Here is a 22,291-nt window from a genome sequence, read left to right as displayed (position 1 = left end):
CACCTGACTATCCCTCTGTCACCCTGACCATCCCTCTGCCCACCTGACCATCCCTCTGCCCACCTGACCATCCCTCTGCCCACCTGACCATCCCTCTGCCCACCTGACCATCCCTCTGTCACCCTGCGACTACAATCCACCAACAATCTCAGTCATACCACTCAGATGGGTCACAGATTTCCCTGTCCTACGCACCCCCAGTCTCTCCCCAAGCCCAGCTCAACATCCTCCCAGCTCCCATGTTAGCGGGGGACCCAACAGGACGAGTGGGGGCCATGGTCCCTCTCCCACAACAGGCCCAGGCCAACGTCACTCCCAATGTCATCCAGATGACACCCCAGCCTTTAACCCAGCAAGCACTGCCTGACATGATCCCACAGCAGCAGACCATTGTTCAACAACAACAACAACAGATACTGATTGAGCAACAGCAGCAGCAGCAAATGGAGGCTCAACAAGCCGCCCTGCTTCAGCATCATCAACAACAACATCAACAACAGGCCAGTGTAATTCCCCAGAACCAGGCGGTACAGCAACAGATGGAACAACAGCAGCAGCAACAGCAGACTATAGCAATCCAACAGCAGCAAACTACTGAGCCACAGCAGCAAGTGTATGTGCAGCAAGCTTTGGTTCAGCAGCAGCAGGCCTTACTACAACAACAACAACAATCAATGGAACAACAGCAGCATCAGGCCTTACTACAACAACAACAACAATCAATGGAACAACAGCAGCATCAGGCCTTACTACAACAACAACAACAATCAATGGAACAACAGCAGCATCAGGCCTTACTACAACAACAACAACAATCAATGGAACAACAGCAGCATCAGGCCTTACTACAACAACAACAACAATCAATGGAACAACAGCAGCATCAGGCCTTACTACAACAACAACAACAATCAATGGAACAACAGCAGCATCAGGCCTTACTACAACAACAACAACAATCAATGGAACAACAGCAGCATCAGGCCTTACTACAACAACAACAACAATCACTGGAACAACAGCAGCATCAGGCCTTACAACACCAACAATCAATGGAACAACAGCAGCAGCAACAACAGGGATTGTCATTGCAGCAACAGCAATTGGATCAAACCCAAGCCTATGCGCAACCACCGCAAATTGACGTACAACAGCAGCAACAACTGCAGCAGCAGCAACAGCAGCAAATATTGTTACTACACCAACAACACCAGATAGAACATCAGCAACAACAACAAGCAATGTTACTAGAACAACAACAGCAAGTGTACATACAACAGCAGCTTGAGCAACAGCAGCAACAGGCTTTGCTACAACAGCAACAACAGGCGCAACTACAACAGCACCAACTGGAGCAGCAGCAAGCATTGTTACAACAGCAGATATTTGAGCAACAGCAGCAGCAAGCTCTGTTACAACAGCAGCAACAAGAGCAGCAGCAACAGCAAGCCTTAAAGCAACAGAAACAACAGGCACAACTACAACAGCACCAGCTAGAGCAACAGCAAGCGCTCCTACAGAAACAACAGCAACAACAACAACAACAACTGGAGGCTCACCAAGTGAGCCAGATACAACAACCACAAATTGATTTACAACAGCTGCAACAACAACAGCAAGCTGTGCTGAAACAACCGACCCAACTACAACAACAGGCGGTCGTCAGTCATCCAGTCAACCCACAGCACCAGCAGGCTGTGCTTCAGCAACAGTTGGAACAACAGCAAGCCATGCTACAACAGCAACAGCTTCAACAGCAACAAGTGATTTTACAGAAACAGCAATTAGAGCAACAACAGCAGCAAGCTCTGTTACAACAACAGATTGAACAACAACGGCAACAGCAGGCATTGCTACTGCAACAACAAGCGGAGAGAATTAACCAACAGGGTTTGCTACAACAGCAGCAGCAACAGATTCAACAACAGCAAGAGACTGGGCAACCGCAGCAGCACCAGCAAACCACCATAATTCAAGTACAACAAAGCGAGAAACAAGAGACCGCTTTAATTCTGCAACAATGTGAGCAGCTGCAAGCATTGATTCAACAGCAACAGATTGATGTATGTATGTTGCAAAACCCTGCTTTGTTTCCACCTAGTCACACTAGCCTAACCCAGCAGCAACTGACAGAACAACAGCAAGTGGTGCTGATACAACAACAACAACGACAACAACAAAAACAACCTATCTTACTGGAGCAACAACAACAGGCGTACGTTGCCCAGCAACATCAGCAGCACCATCAGAGCTCTGTCATTGAACCTCAGCCTCAGATCCCCCTTATGGTCCCAGGCATACCAGCAGCAGAGGTTATACAGGACATTCAGGTCCAAGCTCAGATGGCCGCCCAGGGTCAGGAAGTGATACCTGTAGACATTCAGCTACAGATTTCCAGCCAAGCTCTTCCGGCTGTAGTGCAAGCCCATGCCCAAGTCCTGGCCCAGATTCAAGCTCGGAATGAAGCTCACCCTCAGAGCCAGGGAAATGTCTCAGTCCCAGTACTCCAAGCCCAGACCCAGCCTCCACACCAAGCCCAGCCCCAGATGATCGAGGTCCAGATTCCATCTCACATGGTGGCCCCATTCCAGGCACCAAGTCCTCCGATCCCTATCCAGCCTCAGGTTCCTCTGGTACAGGCTCCCCATCAGATGCCAGCTCTAATACAGACCCAGGCACCAGGGCAGTCAGTCATCCAGCAGACTCCCCAGCCTTTGCACCCAACCCAGGCCCTGACTCAGACTCAGATTCCAAAAGTTCTTGAGACTCAGATGATGCCTCCTAAGCATCAGAGCACAGCTCTGGTCCAACCCCAACCTCCAGTTTCAATACCCCCCATGCAAAGCCAGGTCCAGCCTCAACCCCAGCACCAGTCTTTAGTGCAGCCCAGTGTTCAACTTCCAGAGGTGGTGCAGCCTCAACTCCAGCACCAGGCTCCAGCCGGCCTATTGGCACCGCAGTATGTCACTGCACTTCAGCCCACACAACAGCAAACCATGCAGCCAGTCCAACAGCAACATCAGGACATCACTCAACAAGTTTTACAACAACAACAACAGCAGGTACTGAAGGAGCAACAACAGGAGATCACTCAACAAGTTTTACAACAACAACAACAGCAGGTACTGAAGGATCAACAACAGGAGATCACTCAACAAGTACCACAACAACAACAACAGCAGATACTGAAGGATCAACAACAGGAGATCACTCAACAAGTACCACAACAACAACAACAGCAGATACTGAAGGATCAACAACAGGAGATCATTCAACAAGTACCACAACAACAACAACAGCAGATACTGAAGGATCAACAACAGTTCATGCTGCAGAACCAGCAGATGATGCTGTCCCCTGGATCTGTTGGAACTGTCCTTGCAGCCCCTGCAGCCAAGGTCATAGACCCTACCACCTTGGGCTCTGCTTCGTCCCAACACATACAACAACAGACTGGACAAGCTCCAGCCCCCATCCAGCTGGCTCTGCAGTCCCTTCCCCCTCAGCAGCAGCAAGTCTCAATTCCCACTCTCAACCGAAGTCAACTGACTTCTCCGCTTCCTCAGATCCCCGCACATCTGTTGCCCCAGCAGCCCACTGTTAACCCAGCACAGATAGCAGCCCCCAGTAACGTGCCCCAGCTCGGGACTCAGACTAGAGCCCTACCCCTCTACAGTCAGGTAGGAGCAGGAGGTCCTCCACCATCCCCCCAGCACCAGGCTCAGCTGACGCAGCCGCTACACGCCCACACACACACCCAGACGGCCATGCAAGCTCTCGCAAACACTCACACCCAGACACTGGCCCAGACGAAGGTCCACACCGAGACCCAGCTCGCTGAGGCCGCATTGGTGGCTGCCACCACCGAGCAACAGCACCCTCTGAATCCCCCCCAGGCTACTTCCCTCCCTCTTCCACACATGCCCCCCTGCCCCACTCATACAGCATCTCACCCCCACCCTGCCTCCCTGCCACCCCTCCGTCCTGCTACCCCTGGCCCAGAGACCCAGCCCACCCCACCAGAGAGTCAGCTAACCCTGCCTGGCCTGGCTGATGGGCCCCCGGGACCCACTTCTCCCCCGTCTGTTGCCGCCGCTGCTGCTCAGCCCCTTGATTCTAACGCCCCCTCGCTGCTGCCCCCAACCTCAACCTCGCTCCCAGACTGTGACCCTGCTCTGCTGAGCATTGCTCAGGTACAGAAGTGCATGCCACTCTACCACTACAGCAGACTGTTCCACTACTACCACTATCTGCAGCCAATAACCAGCCGGTTCTAGAAATGTGAATACAGTAGAGAGAAATCCAAGGGCCGCACCCTTTTTAAGATACAGAATAAAACACATTATTTATTTTTTTGAAGAAAAGCTCCTTTTACTCAGTTACGCTAAGTACATTTGTATGGTACTTGTTCAGATTTAAACTTAGCAGTACTACAACAACATGATCAAGTGTTGTCCTTTAACTTACATTAAAATACAGTCATTTTTTATTTATTCCCAATTCAGTTCAGTTTCAGTTTTTATTAGTCAAATAATGGTTTGGTATGTATTTTTTCTTTGTGGGTTTTTGTTGTTTTCTGAATGTCTGTATGTATTTGTGTGTGCGTTGGTCTGTCTGTGTGTCTGTCTCTATCTATGTGGCTCTACAGGAGAGTCCGAAACAGTCTGGCACAGAGGGACACTCCACTTCAGGGTATGTGTCACATCATTACTCTCAAAGTCGGTCCCAATTCGCTGCCTAGCTCTAGCCCCCTGGCCCTGTCACGTCAATGTTAGCACATCTATACGGTGGAAGTGATATGGCGGCTGCTTCACCACTACACTGTTTATACCTATCCAGACCCTTCAGATCTGCAATCATCCACGGGTTAAGGCCAAGGGGAAGGGCTATAGACCGGTTGTCAATTTTATACTGCTCGTTTGTTTTTCATTTTGAATGCCAAGCCCTCTTCCATGTTAGAAAAGGTTATGCCCAATACTGTACATGAAGTACTAACGATAGGAATACTATTCATTTGACCGCAGCTCTGTTCCAGACAATGGGGATGGGGATTTACAGATGTTGGCCAATGGGAAACTAGAGAGGGTGAAGTCTCAGAGGAGATTGTCCTATCGGGGGCCAGAAAAAGGATCACATGCATTTCAACTGACCATGATTCAGGTATAGTATCCCTAATAGTAAAGATTTCTAAAGAAATGGTCATGTCCAAGACACAGAACAACATGGTTTCTCTTCCTGTGCTCCGTAGGTGTCCGGCTCTGGGGACAACATGGTGGAGTGTCAGCTGGAAACCCATAGCAACAAGATGGTCACCTTCAAGTTCGACATTGAGGGAGACGCACCTGAAGACATTGCAGATTACATGGTGACTAGACCAACACGCAGTTATACATGGACATTGTATGGGATTATAGCACCACAAACATCTACCTGTTTGGATATATTACATATGATATATATATTAATGTTTAATTATATTATATTGGATGGGATGAGGATTTTTGCAGCAAGCATCTCATTTGGTCTAATGCCAAGTTCCCCATGCAGCCTTTGTTTGGTCCATTAAGTTTAGTTTTAAAAAGTGTGTTATTTTGTGTATCCATTTGTGTATCTGTAATGGCTTGTGTAGGTGGAGGAGGATTTTGTCCGTGAATCAGAGAAAGAGACATTCGTGGAAGAGCTGAGGTCCATTGTCAAGAGAACTCAGGAAATTCTCCTCACACATCAACAGGTCTGGTTTGAAAACATTGGTTGCATCCCAAATGACACTGTATTCCCTACATAGTGCACTACTTATGTCTAGAACCCTACGGTCACTGGTCAAAAGTAGTGAACTACAGAACCCTATGGCCACTGGTCAAAAGTAGTGAACTACAGAACCCTACGGCCACTGGTCAAAAGTAGTGCACTAGAGAACCCTATGGCCACTGGTCAAAAGTAGTGAACTACAGAACCCTACAGCCACTGGTCAAAAGTAGTGACCTACAGAACCCTATGGCCACTGGTCAAAAGTAGTGAACTACAGAACCCTACGGCCACTGGTCAAAAGTAGTGAACTACAGGACCCTACGGCCACTGGTCAAAAGTAGTGACCTACAGAACCCTACGGCCACTGGTCAAAAGTAGTGACCTACAGAACCCTATGGCCACTGGTCAAATGTAGTGAACTACAAGAACCCTACGGCCACTGGTCAAAAGTAGTGCACTAGAGAACCCTATGGCCACTGGTCAAAAGTATTGAACTACAGAACCCTATGGCCACTGGTCAAATGTAGTGAACTACAAGAACCCTACGGCCACTGGTCAAAAGTAGTGCACTAGAGAACCCTATGGCCACTGGTCAAAAGTAGTGACCTACAGAACCCTATGGCCACTGGTCAAAAGTAGTGACCTACAGAACCCTATGGCCACTGGTCAAAAGTAGTGAACTACAGGACCCTACGGCCACTGGTCAAAAGTAGTGACCTACAGAACCCTATGGCCACTGGTCAAAAGTAGTGAACTACAGAACCCTACGGCCACTGGTCAAAAGTAGTGACCTACAGAACCCTATGGCCACTGGTCAAAAGTAGTGAACTACAGGACCCTACGGTCACTGGTCAAAAGTAGTGACCTACAGAACCCTATGGCCACTGGTCAAAAGTAGTGCACTAGAGAACCCTATGGCCACTGGTCAAAAGTAGTGAACTACAGAACCCTACGGCCACTGGTCAAAAGTAGTGCACTAGAGAACCCTACGGCCACTGGTCAAAAGTAGTGAACTACAGAACCCTACGGCCACTGGTCAAAAGTAGTGCACTAGAGAACCCTATGGCCACTGGTCAAAAGTAGTGCACTACATAGGGAGATAGGAAGGGTGCCATTTGGGACATAACCATTATGTAATGTCTGTTTGGCTCTTTTCTACTCTAAATCTTTACAGACATACAGTTTTTAATGCTGAACACCAAACACACAGTACAGACAGGGTACCATATGTCATGCTTTGAATATAATGTTGCCTTGAAACATGTCTGTCTGGTCATTTTCTCCTACCATTATGGAAACAATATGTCAGGAGCCATGTTTTATAGTACGGCAAAAATAAAAGAAGTAAAGCCTGCACACTCATGAGCTCCACCCTGTACCTTTATTAGTAAACAAACAGCATTCCCATCCTGGAAGGTGACCACTGAACATACAGAGAGCTAATGTCATATGTTTATGGTGTATGGGGAACATACAGGGGCCCTTACAGTAGCTAATGTATTGGAGCAACCGTAACTAATCTGATTTTTTACCATGTAATTCTGCCTGTACATGTAAACTCAGCAAAAAAAGAAGCGTCCTCTCACTGTCAACTGCATTTATTTTCAGCAAACCTAACATGTGTAAATATTTGTATGAACATTCAACAACTGAAACATAAACTGAACAAGTTCCACAGACATGTGACTAACAGAAATTGAATAATGTGTCCCTGAACAAAGGGGGGGTCAAAATAAAAAGTAACAGTCAGTATCTGATGTGGCCACCAGCTGCATTAAGTACTGCAGTGGATCTCCTCATGGTCTGCACCAGATTTGCCAGTTGTTGCTGTGAGATGTTACTCTTCCACCAAGGCACCAGCAAGTTCCTAGACATTTCTGGGGGGAATGGCCCTAGCCCTCACTCTCCGTTCCAACAGGTCCCAGACGTGCTCAATAGGATTGAGATCCGGGCTCTTCACTGGCCATGGCAGAACAATGACATTCCTGTCTTGCAGGAAATCATGCACAGAATGAGCAGTATAGCTGGTGGCATTGTCATGCTGGAGGGTCACGTCAGGATGAGCCTGCCGGAAGGGTATCACATGAGGGAGGAGGATGTCTTCCCTGTAAAGCACAGCATTGAAATTGCCTGCAATGACAACAAGCTCAGTCCGATGATGCTGTGACACACCGCCCCAGAACATGACAGACCCTCCACCTTCAAATCAATCCCTCTCCAGAGTACAGGCCTCGGTGTAACGCTCATTCCTACGATGATAAATGCGAATCCGACCATCACCCCTGGTGAGACAAAACTGTGACTCGTCAGTGAAGAGCACTTTTTGCCAGTCCTGTCTGGGTCAGCGACGGTGGGTTTGTGCCCATAGGCGACGTTGTTGCCGATGATGTCTGGTGAGGACCTGCTTTACAACAGGCCTACAAGCCCTCAGTCCAGCCTCTCTCAGCCTATTGCGGAAAGTCTGAGTACTGATGGAGGGATTGTGCGTTGCTGGTGTAACTCGGACAGTTGTTGTTGCCATCCTGTACCTATCCCTCAGGTGAGATGTTCGGATGTACCAATCCTGTGCAGGTGTAGTTACACGTGGTCTGTCACTGTGAGGACGATCAGCTGTCCATCCTGTCTCCTTGTAGCGCTGTTTTAGATGTCTCGCAGTATGGACATTGCAATTTATTTCCCTGACCACATCTGCAGTCTATTGTACTATTGTACTACTGCACTATTGTAAAGTGGCTGTTCCACTGGATGTCATAAGGTGAACGCACCAATTTGTAAGTCGCTCTGGATAAGAGCGTCTGCTAAATTACTTAAATGTAAATGTAAATGTAAATGTAAAATGCAGTCCTCATGCCTCCTTGCAGCATGCCTAAGGCACGTTCACACAGATGAGCAGGGACCCTGGGCATCTTTCTTTTGGTGTTTTCCAGAGTCAGTAGAAAGTCCTCTTTAGTGTCCTAAGTTGTGTCCTAAGTTTTCATAACTGTGACCTTAATTTCCTACCGTCTGTAAGCTGTTAGTGTCTTAACGACCGTTCCACAGGTGCATTTTCATTCATTGTTTATGGTTCATTGAACAAGCATGGGAAACAGTGTTTAAACCCTTTACAATGAAAATCTGTGAAGTTATTTGGATTTTTACGAACTATCTTTGAAAGACAGGGTCCTGAAAAAGGGACGTTTCTTTTTTTGCACAGTTTATGTTAACATGGTCTGTTCTGTGTCTTCCTGTTGTCCCACCAAGACTGGCTCTATGGAACAGCTGCATGTGAGCACTCCAACAGGCACAGCAAGTGAGTTACAGTCTAAAATGGCACCTCATTCCATATATGATGCACTACTTTTGACCAGATTCCTATGACCCTTTATCAAAAGTAGTCCACTACAGATCCCTATGACCCTTTATCAAAAGTAGTCCACTACATATCCCTATGACCCCTTATCAAAAGTAGTCCACTACAGATCCCTATGACCCTTTATCAAAAGTAGTCCACTACATATCCCTATGACCCCTTATCAAAAGTAGTCCACTACAGATCCCTATGACCCCTTATCAAAAGTAGTCTACTACATATCCCTATGACTCCTTATCAAAAGTAGTCCACTACAGATCCCTATGACCCCTTATCAAAAGTAGTCCACTACATATCCCTATGACCCCTTATCAAAAGTAGTCCACTACAGATCCCTATGACCCCTTATCAAAAGTAGTCCACTACAGATCCCTATGACCCCTTATCAAAAGTAGTCCACTACAGATCCCTATGACCCCTTATCAAAAGTAGTCCACTACATATCCCTATGACCCCTTATCAAAAGTAGTCCACTACAGATCCCTATGACCCCTTATCAAAAGTAGTCCACTACAGATCCATATGACCCCTTATCAAACGTAGTCCACTACATATCCCTATGACCCCTTATCAAAAGTAGTCCACTACAGATCCCCATGACCCCTTATCAAAAGTAGTCTACTACATATCCCTATGACCCCTTATCAAAAGTAGTCCACTACAGATCCCTATGACCCCTTATCAAAAGTAGTCCACTACAGACCCCTATGACCCCTTATAAAAAATAGTGCACTACAGTATATAAGGAATAGGGTGCCGTTTGGGAGGCAACACTTCCTCCCCTCTCCCCCCCTCCCTATCTCCCTCCTCTCTCCCCCTCCCTATCTCCCTCCTCTCTCCCTCCCTCTCCCCCTCCCTATCTCCCTCCTCTCCCCCCCTCCCTATCTCCCTCCTCTCTCCCCCTCCATATCTCCCTCCTCCCCCCCTATCTCCCTCCTCTCTATCTCCCTCCTCTCTCACCCTCCCTATCTCCCTCCTCTCTCCCCCCTCCCTATCTCCCTCCTCTCTCCCTCCCCCTCCCTATCTCCCTCCTCTCTCCCTCCCCTCTCCCTTCCTCCCTCTCTTCCTCCCTCCTCTCTCCCTTCCTCCCTCCCTCCTCTCTCACTTCCTCCCTCCTCTCTCCCTTCATCCCTCCTCTCTCCCTTCCTCCATCCTCTCTCCCTCCCCTCTCCCTTCCTCCCTCCTCTCTCCCTCTTCTCTCCCTTCCTCCCTCCCTCCTCTCTCACTTCCTCCCTCCTCTCTCCCTTCATCCCTCCTCTCTCCCTTCCTCCGTCCTCTCTTCCTCCCCTCTCCTTTCCTCCCTCCTCTCTCCCTTCCTCTCCTCCTCTCTCCCCTCTCCCTTCCTCTCCTCCTCTCTCACTTTCTCTCCTCCTCTCTCCTCTCTCCCTTCCTCTCCTCCTCTCTCCCCTCTCCCTTTCTCTCCTCCCTCTCCCTTCCTCTCCTCCTCTCCCCCCTCTCCCTTCCTCCCTCCTCTCTCCATTCCTCACCACCACTCCTCCTATAGGCTATAATCTACTGATCATAGAATAAAAAATACAAATGAGAAGATACAAGTAAGATAAAAGCAAAGGATTAAAACTTAATTGCCCCTTTACATTTTCATAAAATAGATGATATTGTAATAAACATTTTACATAGTTCCATTGACATGATGCAATATCTCTCTATCTTCTTGTTGAAATACTGTTGTTTTTTTACACTCAAATAGCAGTCGATACAAACTGAAATGAATGTGTATACAACATTTTAATGGACAAGAGTAACAAAATAAAACAAACAAGAGAAACTATTTAAATCAATAATGTCCCGTGGTCTTAAAGCCACTCATTATTCGAAGAGCAGAAATATGGGATTGGTGACCTCAGTCCGTTTGTTTTGGCTGCTAGTGTTCCTGCCTGTCAATGTGATTCGGTCAGGGTGTATCCAGTCCCTGAATTTAGATTTTAAGAGGCTGACTTTGAAGACGGTGAAGAGTTGTGTCCATCTTTGGTGAAGCCGGGGTAGGGACAGGGTCATCATGCTCTCTTCTACTAGACTATACATGGTCATAACATGGTGATTTGACAAATGTGGCTTAACCCTTTTGCCCTTCTTTATAAAGCATTATGAATGATTTCTGTTTAAGGCAGCTTCCTTTAGCCTTTTTTTCATTAAAGTGGGATCTTTTTATACAGGATTTCTCTTTATCTTCCAGCACCCCAGTCAAGCATCTCTGTAGGCCAGGATCAATTTGAAGGCTTTTCCATGCGAAATGAAGGCTTTTCCATGCGAGAAATTGCCAAAAAACGGAAGATCTCGTACAACGCTGTGTACTACTCCCTTCACAGAACAGCGCAAACTGGCCCTAACCAGAATAGAAAGAGGAGTGGGAGGCCCCGGTGCACAACTGAGCAAGAGGACAAGTACATTAGAGTGTCTAGTTTGGGAAACAGATGCCTCACAGGTCTACAACTGGCAGCTTCATTAAATAGTACCCGCAAAACACCAGTCTCAACGTCAACAGTGAAGAGGCGACTCCGGGATGCTGGCCTTCTAGGCAGAGTTCCTCTGACCAGTGTCTGTGTTCTTTTGCCCATCTTAATCATTTATTTTTATTGGCCAATCTGAGATATGGCTTTTTCTTTGCAACTCTACCTAGAAGGCCAGCATCCTGGAGTCGCCTCTTCACTGTTGACGTTGAGACTGGTGTTTTGCGGGTTCTAATTAATGAAGCCGCCAGTTGAGGACTTGTGAAGCGTCGGTTTCTCAAAAACAAGGACCTTTCTAAGTGACCCCAAACTATATGTATATATATATATACAGTTGAAGGCAGAAGTTTACACAGACTTAGGTTGGAGTCATTAAAACTCGTTTTTCAACGACTCCACAAATGTCTTGTTAACAAACTATAGTTTTGGCAAGTCGGTTAGGACATCTACTTTGTGCTTGACACAAGTCATTTTTCCAACAATTGTTTGCAAACAGATTATTTCACGTATAATTCACTGTATCACAATTCCAGTGGATCAGAAGTTTACTTACACTAAGTTGACTGTGCCTTTAAACAGCTTGGAAAATTCCACAAAATTATGTCATGGCTTTAAAAGCTTCTGTTAGGTGAATTTACATAATTTGAGTCAATTGGAGGTGTACCCGTGGATGTATTTCAAGGCCTACCTTCAAACTCAGTGCCTCTTTGCTTGACATCATGGGAAAATCAAAAGAAATCAGCCTAGACTTCAGAAAAAAAATTGTCGACCTCCACAAGTCTGGTTCATCCTTGGGAGCAATTTCCAAACCCCTGAAGGTACCATGTTCATCTGTACAAAAACTGTACGCAAGTATAAATACCATGGGACCACACAGCCGTCATACCGCTCAGAAAGGAGACGCATTCTGTCTCCTAGAGATTAACGTACTTTGGTGCGAAAAGTGCAAATCAATCCCAGAACAACAGCAAATGACCTTGTGAAGATGCTGGAGGAAACAAGTACAAAAGTATCTATATCCACAGTAAAAACGAGTCCTATAAAGACATAACCTGAAAGGCCGCTCAGCAAGGAAGAAGCCACTGCTCCAAAACCGCCATAAAAAAACAGACTACGGTTTGCAACTGCACATGGGGACAAAGATCATACTTTTTGGAGGAATTATCTGGTCTGATGAAATAAAAATAGAACTGTTTGGCCATAATGATCATCATTATGTTTGGAGGAAAAAGGGGGAGGCTTTCAAGTCGAAGAACACCATCCCAACCGTGAAGCCCGGGGGTGGCAGCATCAAGTTGTGGGGGTGCTTTGCTGCAGTACAGACTGGTGGACTTATCAAAATAGATGGCATCATGAGGTAGGAAACTTATGTGGCTGTATTGAAGCAACATCTCAAGACATCAGTCAGGAAGTTAAAGCTTTGTCGCAAATGGGTCTTCCAAATGGACAATGACCCCAAGCATACTTCCAAAGTTGTTGCAAAATGGCTTAAGGACAACAATGTCAAGGTATTGGAGTGGCCATCACAAAGCCCTGACCTCAATCACATAGAAAATGTGTGGGCAGAACTGAAAAAGCGTGTGCGAGCAAGGAGGCCTACAAACCTGACTCAGTTTCACCATTACTGTCAGGAGGAATGGGCCAAAATTCACCCAACTTATTGTGGGAAGCTTGTGGAAGGCTACCTGAAACGTTTGAACGAAGTTAAGCAATTTAAAGGCAATGCTACCAAATACTAATTGAGTGTATATAATCTTTTGACCCACTGGGAATGTGATGAAAGAAATAAAAGCTGAAATAAATCATTATTATTCTGACATTTCACATTCTTAAAATAAAGTGGTGATCCTAACTGACCAAAGACAGGGAATTTTTACTCTGATTACATGTCAGGAATTGTGAAAAACTGAGTTTAAATGTATTTGGATGAGGTGTATGTAAAAATCAGACTTCAACTGTATGTATATTTATGTATAAAAATAATGAAATCAGAACTTAGTCTGGTCTCAATTTACAGTTGAGAGTTAGTATAGTAGAATACAGCAGGTGTAATTTCAAAATGTGGTTGTGCATCAGCATTTTTTCTCGTACGTCAATCACGGACAGTCACACAATTAGTTCATGTCAGCTAACATTTTTTGGGGATTGGAAAGTTAGTTCAGCGGCCAGCTATTTAAACTTGTAGTAATCATGGTCAAATTACCGACCACAGGGCCACCATTGATTTTGTTAGTCACTCTCACTCAGATATCATATTAAAAACTGCAAACATTTCTCTCCACCTTATGGCAAAATGTGTAGAATTGCATGAAATTAGTTGTTGTAACATTGAAAAATGTTCATGGCGGTGGCAACAAGCTCAGGTCCCCCAAAAGGCTAGAGAAAGCTCTGACTGTGTGGGTGTGGATGTGGATACACAGACTCACAAGCCACTGCAACCCTTCACGAGGAATTTCAATCCATCAAAGTTGCCTATCCCTGCTATAAGCTTTATGAAGTGTTGATGAAGCCTTGAAAGTTGCCTATCCCTGCTATAAGCTTTATGAAGTGTTGATGAAGCCTTGAAAGTTGCCTATCCCTGCTATAAGCTTTATGAAGTGTTGATGAAGCCTTGAAAGTTGCCTATCCCTGCTATCAGCTTTATGAAGTGTTGATGAAGCCTTGAAAGTTGCCTATCCCTGCTATAAGCTTTATGAAGTGTTGATGAAGCCTTGAAAGTTGCCTATCCCTGCTATCAGCTTTATGAAGTGTTGATGAAGCCTTGAAAGTTGCCTATCCCTGCTATCAGCTTTATGAAGTGTTGATGAAGCCTTGAAAGTTGCCTATCCCTGCTATCAGCTTTATGAAGTGTTGATGAAGCCTTGAAAGTTGCCTATCCCTGCTATCAGCTTTATGAAGTGTTGATGAAGCCTTGAAAGTTGCCTATCCCTGCTATCAGCTTTATGAAGTGTTGATGAAGCCTTGAAAGTTGCCTATCCCTGCTATCAGCTTTATGAAGTGTTGATGAAGCCTTGAAAGTTGCCTATCCCTGCTATCAGCTTTATGAAGTGTTGATGAAGCATTGAAAGTTGCCTATCCCTGCTATAAGCTTTATGAAGTGTTGATGAAGCCTTGAAAGTTGCCTATCCCTGCTATAAGCTTTATGAAGTGTTGATGAAGCCTTGAAAGTTGCCTATCCCTGCTATCAGCTTTATGAAGTGTTGATGAAGCCTTGAAAGTTGCTTATCCCTGCTATAAGCTTTATGAAGTGTTGATGAAGCCTTGAAAGTTGCCTATCCCTGCTATAAGCTTTATGAAGTGTTGATGAAGCCTTGAAAGTTGCCTATCCCTGCTATAAGCTTTATGAAGTGTTGATGAAGCCTTGAAAGTTGCCTATCCCTGCTATCAGCTTTATGAAGTGTTGATGAAGCCTTGAAAGTTGCCTATCCCTGCTATCAGCTTTATGAAGTGTTGATGAAGCCTTGAAAGTTGCCTATCCCTGCTATCAGCTTTATGAAGTGTTGATGAAGCCTTGAAAGTTGCCTATCCCTGCTATCAGCTTTATGAAGTGTTGATGAAGCCTTGAAAGTTGCCTATCCCTGCTATCAGCTTTATGAAGTGTTGATGAAGCATTGAAAGTTGCCTATCCCTGCTATAAGCTTTATGAAGTGTTGATGAAGCCTTGAAAGTTGCCTATCCCTGCTATCAGCTTTATGAAGTGTTGATGAAGCCTTGAAAGTTGCCTATCCCTGCTATAAGCTTTATGAAGTGTTGATGAAGCCTTGAAAGTTGCCTATCCCTGCTATCAGCTTTATGAAGTGTTGATGAAGCCTTGAAAGTTGCCTATCCCTGCTATAAGCTTTATGAAGTGTTGATGAAGCCTTGAAAGTTGCCTATCCCTGCTATCAGCTTTATGAAGTGTTGATGAAGCCTTGAAAGTTGCCTATCCCTGCTATCAGCTTTATGAAGTGTTGATGAAGCCTTGAAAGTTGCCTATCCCTGCTATCAGCTTTATGAAGTGTTGATGAAGCCTTGAAAGTTGCCTATCCCTGCTATATCAGCTTTATGAAGTGTTGATGAAGCCTTGAAAGTTGCCTATCCCTGCTATCAGCTTTATGAAGTGTTGATGAAGCCTTGAAAGTTGCCTATCCCTGCTATCAGCTTTATGAAGTGTTGATGAAGCCTTGAAAGTTGCCTATCCCTGCTATCAGCTTTATGAAGTGTTGATGAAGCCTTGAAAGTTGCCTATCCCTGCTATCAGCTTTATGAAGTGTTGATGAAGCCTTGAAAGTTGCCTATCCCTGCTATCAGCTTTATGAAGTGTTGATGAAGCCTTGAAAGTTGCCTATCCCTGCTATCAGCTTTATGAAGTGTTGATGAAGCCTTGAAAGTTGCCTATCCCTGCTATCAGCTTTATGAAGTGTTGATGAAGCCTTGAAAGTTGCCTATCCCTGCTATCAGCTTTATGAAGTGTTGATGAAGCCTTGAAAGTTGCCTATCCCTGCTATCAGCTTTATGAAGTGTTGATGAAGCCTATCCCTGAAAGCTTTTGAAGTGTTGATCCCTGCCTATCAGCTTTATGAAGTGTTGATGAAGCCTTGAAAGTTGCCTATCCCTGCTATCAGCTTTATGAAGTGTTGATGAAGCCTTGAAAGTTGCCTATCCCTGCTATCAGCTTTATGAAGTGTTGATGAAGCCTTGAAAGTTGCCTATCCCTGCTATCAGCTTTATGAAGTGTTGATGAAGCCTTGAAAGTTGCCTATCCCTGCTATAAGCTTTATGAAGTGTTGATGAAGCCTTGAAAGTTGCCTATCCCTGCTATCAGCTTTATGAAGTGTTGATGAAGCCTTGATAGTTGCTTATCCCTGCTATAAGTTTTATGAAGTGTTGATGAAGCCTTGAAAGTTGCCTATCCCTGCTATAAGCTTTATGAAGTGTTGATGAAGCCTTGAAAGTTGCCTATCCCTGCTATAAGCTTTATGAAGTGTTGATGAAGCCTTGAAAGTTGCCTATGCCTGCTATCAGCTTTATGAAGTGTTGATGAAGCCTTGAAAGTTGCCTATCCCTGCTATAAGCTTTATGAAGTGTGATGAAGCCTTGAAAGTTGCCTATCCCTGAAGCCTTGAAAGTTGCCTATCCCTGCTATCAGCTTTATGAAGTGTTGATGAAGCCTTGAAAGTTGCCTATCCCTGCTATCAGCTTTATGAAGTGTTGATGAAGCCTTGAAAGTTGCCTATCCCTGCTATCAGCTTTATGAAGTGTTGATGAAGCCTTGAAAGTTGCCTATCCCTGCTATCAGCTTTATGAAGTGTTGATGAAGCCTTGAAAGTTGCCTATCCCTGCTATCAGCTTTATGAAGTGTTGATGAAGCCTTGAAAGTTGCCTATCCCTGCTATCAGCTTTATGAAGTGTTGATGAAGCATTGAAAGTTGCCTATCCCTGCTATCAGCTTTATGAAGTGTTTGATGAAGCCTTTATGAAGTGTTGATGAAAGTTGCCTATCCCTGCTATCAGCTTTATGAAGTGTTGATGAAGCCTTGAAAGTTGCCTATCCCTGCTATCAGCTTTATGAAGTGTTGATGAAGCCTTGAAAGTTGCCTATCCCTGCTATAAGCTTTATGAAGTGTTGATGAAGCCTTGAAAGTTGCCTATCCCTGCTATCAGCTTTATGAAGTGTTGATGAAGCCTTGAAAGTTGCCTATCCCTGCTATAAGCTTTATGAAGTGTTGATGAAGCCTTGGAAGTTGCCTATCCCTGCTATCAGCTTTATGAAGTGTTGATGAAGCCTTGAAAGTTGCCTATCCCTGCTATAAGCTTTATGAAGTGTTGATGAAGCATTGAAAGTTGCCTATCCCTGCTATCAGCTTTATGAAGTGTTGATGAAGCCTTGAAAGTTGCCTATCCCTGCTATCAGCTTTATGAAGTGTTGATGAAGCCTTGAAAGTTGAAGTTAGTTTAAAGTGGGACCTTCTTTATGTTATTTCTCTCTGTCTGCCAGTGGATTCAGAACCTCCCTTGAAAAAAAACATTCTGAATGATTCTGAATGACTTCTAAAACATCTATGTAGGCTTTATAAAGTGTTTAATGAAACCTTGAAAGTTGTAGTTAGTTTAAAGTGGGCCTTTTTATATATTATTTTATGTTCCAGTGGACGGGGCGCCTCAGTCGTCTCCGGTGGGCAGATGGAGGTTCTTCATCAACCAGACCATCAGACACAGAGACTCCACATCAAACCAGGGAGGAGCGTCAACCCCTCCACCTCTCTCGACCGGCGAGGTCAGGGTGCCTCAGCCTACAGACACTGACCCAGGTACAGTAACAGGATGACACCTGGGCCTGGGCTAACAGTCATTTAACACTGGGCAGTCATACCCTTTTCACACTACCAAGCCCTCCTGAAAACCAGTAGGGGTTGAAATATTTTCTGAATTGTCTTGTGCAGTTAGTGTCCTGCTCCATTAATGGGCTTTGCACTGTACAGAAAATGTACATTTTCTAACACAGTTCCAGCAACTAGGGTGGAAGCGTAACCAGGCCAGCGTAGTACGGCTGGGCTCTGCTCAGTAGTGTGAAGATGGTACATTCTGCTGTGTTTGGTTCTGTCTGTTGAGTAACACCAACTAACCCTCTGTACCTCCTCTCTCTGGTCTGCTTTGATTGGTCGACATACTCTAGAGTGGGATGGAGGATCCCAGAGATCGGACTCCTCCTTTGCTGAAATGGTTTCCTCTCCTCCTATCTGCCCCACCTCCACCTTGTGTGCCCTGGCCTCTGCCTCCTCCCCCCCTGCCTCCACCTGCGTCTCTACCATTTCTACCCCTGCCTCCATGTCTGCCCCCCCAGCCACTGCTGCCCCCACTCCTGACACGACTGCCTCTGCTGCCTCTGACAGAAGTGTTTCTGACCTGGCTTCTACTAGTGGAGCTGTTGCCTCAGTCCTACACCCAGTCCCTGCTGCCTCAGCTGGTCTAGACCTGCAGGCTTCCATCCACCAAATTTCCAGTACAACCACAGCAACATCCTCCATTCCAACCCATGTCCCAAACACCGCTACCAACCTCCCAGTCCCTGCCATGGTAGCTGCTTCTGCCACCATTGCGCCCTCTACCACAGGCTGTCTAACTGAAGCTCTGACCTGCTCCATGGTGAGCCAGGGCCAAGGCCCAAGCCTGGGGGATGTAGTGATGGTGGCAGCCCCAGGGCAGTGTGTGTCTGGTGGGGGCCACTCATCCACCGGCTCCATCCACCCTCCAGTGGCTGTGGCTACAGCTATGGCCTCTCCTCCTGCCGGCCATGCAGTTCTGGAGCAGCAGCAAAACACTCTGCCTCAGATTCAGTGCATGGCAACCCAGCCTCAAGCTCTGCCTCAGATTCAGTGCATGGCAACCCAGCCTCAAGCTCTGCCTCAGATTCAGTGCATGGCAACCCAGCCTCAAGCTCTGCCTCAGATTCAGTGCATGGCAACCCAGCCTCAAGCTCTGCCTCAGATTCAGTGCATGGCAACCCAGCCTCAAGCTCTGCCTCAGATTCAGTGCATGGCAACCCAGCCTCAAGCTCTGCCTCAGATTCAGTGCATGGCAACCCAGCCTCAAGCTCTGCCTCAGGCCCAGGTCCAGTTACAACAGCAGCTCCAGACAATGCAACTGGTACAGCAGCAGCAACAGCAACAACAACAACAAACCCTGCAGGCTGTGCAACTTCAACAGGTACAGCAACAACAGCAAGTGTACCAAGAGCAGATACAACTGCAGCATCAGCAGCAGCAACAAGCATTGCAAAAATCTATTGAACAATTGCAGATGCTGCAACAGCAACAACTACAGCCACAGCAACAACAACAACAACAACAGCAGCAGCAGCAGCAGTCTCAGCTACATTTACAGCCTCAGCTCAGTCAGACAAAGCCATTACAAAAACAGTGTATGTCCCTGCAACCACAGACAGAGATGTTGCCACTGGCACTACAACAACAGATACATCAACTGCCTGTCCAAATGCAGAACACACAGTGCAACACACAGTTACACATTCAACAGCCACAGCTACACCAGTTACCACCACAACAACAACTACACCAGTTACCACCACCACAACAACAGCCACAGCTACACCAGTTACCACCACAGCAACAACTACACCAGTTACCACCACAACAACAACTACACCAGTTACCACCACCACAACAACTACACCAGTTACCACCACAACAACAACAGCCACAGCTACCCCAGTTACCACAACAACAACAGCCACAGCTACACCAATTACCACAACAACAACAGGCACAGATACACCAGTTACCACAACAGCCACAGCTACACCAGTTACCACCACAACAACAACAGTTACCACCACAACAACAGCCACAGCTACACCAGTTACCACAACAACAACAGCCACAGCTACACCAATTACCACAACAACAACAGCCACAGCTACACCAGTTACCACAACAACAACAACAGCCACAGCTACACCAATTACCACAACAACAGTCACAGCCACAGCTACACCAGTTACCACAAGAACAACAACAGCCACAGCTACACCAGTTACCACAACAACAGCCACAGCTACACCAGTTACCACAACAACAACAACAGCCACAGCTACACCAGTTACCACAACAACAGCCACAGCCACAGCTACACCAGTTACCACAAGAACAACAACAGCCACAGCTACACCAGTTACCACAACAACAGCCACAGCTACACCAGTTACCACAACAACAACAACAACAGCCACAGCTACACCAGTTACCACCACAACAACAACAGCCACAGCTACACCAGGTACCACAACAACAACAACAGCAACAGGCAGCGATTGACCTGCAGCAACTGCATCAGCAACAGTTAGGTCTGGAACAGGCACTAGATATTCAGCAGCAACAGGAAATGTTCCAACAACAACAACAACAACAACAACAGTCTTTTATGGCTGGAACTGCCATACAGGGAGATGTGTTACAGCAGCAACCTGCGCTGCTAGCCCAGTCAGTGAACCAACAGTATGTCCAACAACAACCAGTACAGCTACTAAACATGGCACTGGTGCAACACCAGCAAGCTCATCAACAACAACAACAACAAGAGGTTAACCCTCAGCAGAAGCATCAGGTGCCCCAGCAGGAGCAGCCGTCGTTCCAACAGTCAGAGTGGGAGCTGTCTACATGGGAGGCCATTGTGACCGAGGATAAAGTCAGTCACTCTGCACCTCTACACCACTCCTCAGACTCCACTCTGCCCCTCAACATTAACACAACTTCCGATGCCCCCCTACACCCCCTCTCCCTCACCCTGACACCCTCCCCGGTCCAACCATCCTCTGTGGCCGAGTCGGACAGCGAGGGCCCTCCCAAAATCGAGTTTGTAGACAACCGCATTAAGACTCTGGACGAAAAGCTGAGGAACTTGTTGTATCAGGAGTATAGTAGTGGGGCAGCTGTGACGGGGGGAGCTGCTGTGGTTTCTACCTCAGGTCCCACCGCAGTGTCAGCAGCCTCCACATCGTCAGGAGGGGTCAAATCCTCGGAGCCGCAATCGCTCCATCTCTCCTCCTTCCCTACTCCTGCCTCCTCCTCCTCAGACACCTCTCCTCATTCCTCCTCCTCCACCACCTCCTCCACCACCTCCCGCTCCTCCTCTACCTCTCCTGACCTGGAGAGGGGGAGAGGAGTGGGGGAGGAGGCTCCTCCAACAGGCCCGGTGGAGCAGCAGCCCGCCCCGTCTCTCTCCTCCACCTCCCCCCCTTCCTCTCCCCTGGCCCCGCCACATGGAGACTCTGCCGGGCCACCGCCTATCCCTGGAGAACCCACCTTTCTTGTAAGTGAGGTGCACATATCTGAATAGTGTTTGATTGACATTTAGTAAAGATCACTGCTTTGATTGCCTTGTTGTTATAAATTGATAGATACATGTATTTTTCAATGCTATGGTTCTTGTAATGTACTTATGATATTTCAGTATCTCTCCTTTTCTCTCTGAGTGTCTCTACCATTACCCCCATGGCTGCAGCCACTCTTACCTTATCGCTGTGTTACCTATCCCCTCCAGGCTGCCCCCTCTCACTCTGACACCAGTACCCCAGGAGAAGTCACTACGTGGCCCCCCAATCTGCACCCCGTCCCCCTGGGCCATGGACTGCCACAGCATAATGCAGGAGGTGGATATTTTGGCCTAAACCTGACATGTCCTAGTATCAGAAATCCCGTTAGCAAGAAATCCTGGACTCGCAAATTCAAAAGCTGGGCGTGCAAACTGCGCCACTCCGCCAGCTTGTTCAAGAAGCCCAGAGTCAAGCAAGGTAGCGTGTTTATAGAGAGAGAGAGAAAGAGAGAGAGAGAGAGAGAGAGAGAGAGAGAGAGAGAGAGAGAGAGAGAGAGAGAAAGAGAGGTTGAATGGGGTGTTTGTTGGTGGGGGTATTTATCTAAAATACAAATGTTGTCTACTTACCTTTAGTGTAATTCTGTTTAGTGTAACATAATCTTTATGGTTTGCATGGGGGGGTTACTCACCCTGCCTGAGGGGGGTTACTCACTTTGCCTGGGCCTGCATGAGGGGGGTTACTCACCCTGCCTGAGGGGGGTTACTCACCCTGCCTGGGCCTGCATGAGGGGGTTTACTCACCCTGCATGACGGGCGTTACTCACCCTGGCCCTGCCTGGGCCTGCATGAGGGGGTTTACTCACCCTGCATGATGGGGGTTACTCACCCTGCCTGGGCCTGCATGAGGGGGGTTACT

General features: G+C 46.7%; 1 protein-coding gene across 1 annotated transcript in view; it reads left to right on the top strand.

Annotated features, from left to right (window-relative positions):
- The window catches only part of LOC115132510 (uncharacterized), a 153,024-nt gene that overhangs the window by 98,689 nt on the left and 32,044 nt on the right, over positions 1-22,291 (top strand). The window contains exons 11-19 of the mRNA XM_065021095.1: positions 153-4,193; positions 4,649-4,692; positions 5,025-5,160; positions 5,249-5,365; positions 5,630-5,731; positions 8,989-9,037; positions 17,694-17,855; positions 18,221-21,372; positions 21,604-21,853. Coding sequence (XP_064877167.1) covers positions 153-4,193; positions 4,649-4,692; positions 5,025-5,160; positions 5,249-5,365; positions 5,630-5,731; positions 8,989-9,037; positions 17,694-17,855; positions 18,221-21,372; positions 21,604-21,853 — 8,053 coding nt within the window. The remainder of the gene's footprint in view (positions 1-152; positions 4,194-4,648; positions 4,693-5,024; positions 5,161-5,248; positions 5,366-5,629; positions 5,732-8,988; positions 9,038-17,693; positions 17,856-18,220; positions 21,373-21,603; positions 21,854-22,291) is intronic.

Source organism: Oncorhynchus nerka, linkage group LG7, assembly GCF_034236695.1.
Source record: "Oncorhynchus nerka isolate Pitt River linkage group LG7, Oner_Uvic_2.0, whole genome shotgun sequence".
Lineage (NCBI taxonomy): Eukaryota > Metazoa > Chordata > Actinopteri > Salmoniformes > Salmonidae > Oncorhynchus > Oncorhynchus nerka.
The sequence above is the reverse complement of the archived record's forward strand: the minus strand, read 5'-3'. Positions and strand labels throughout refer to the sequence as shown.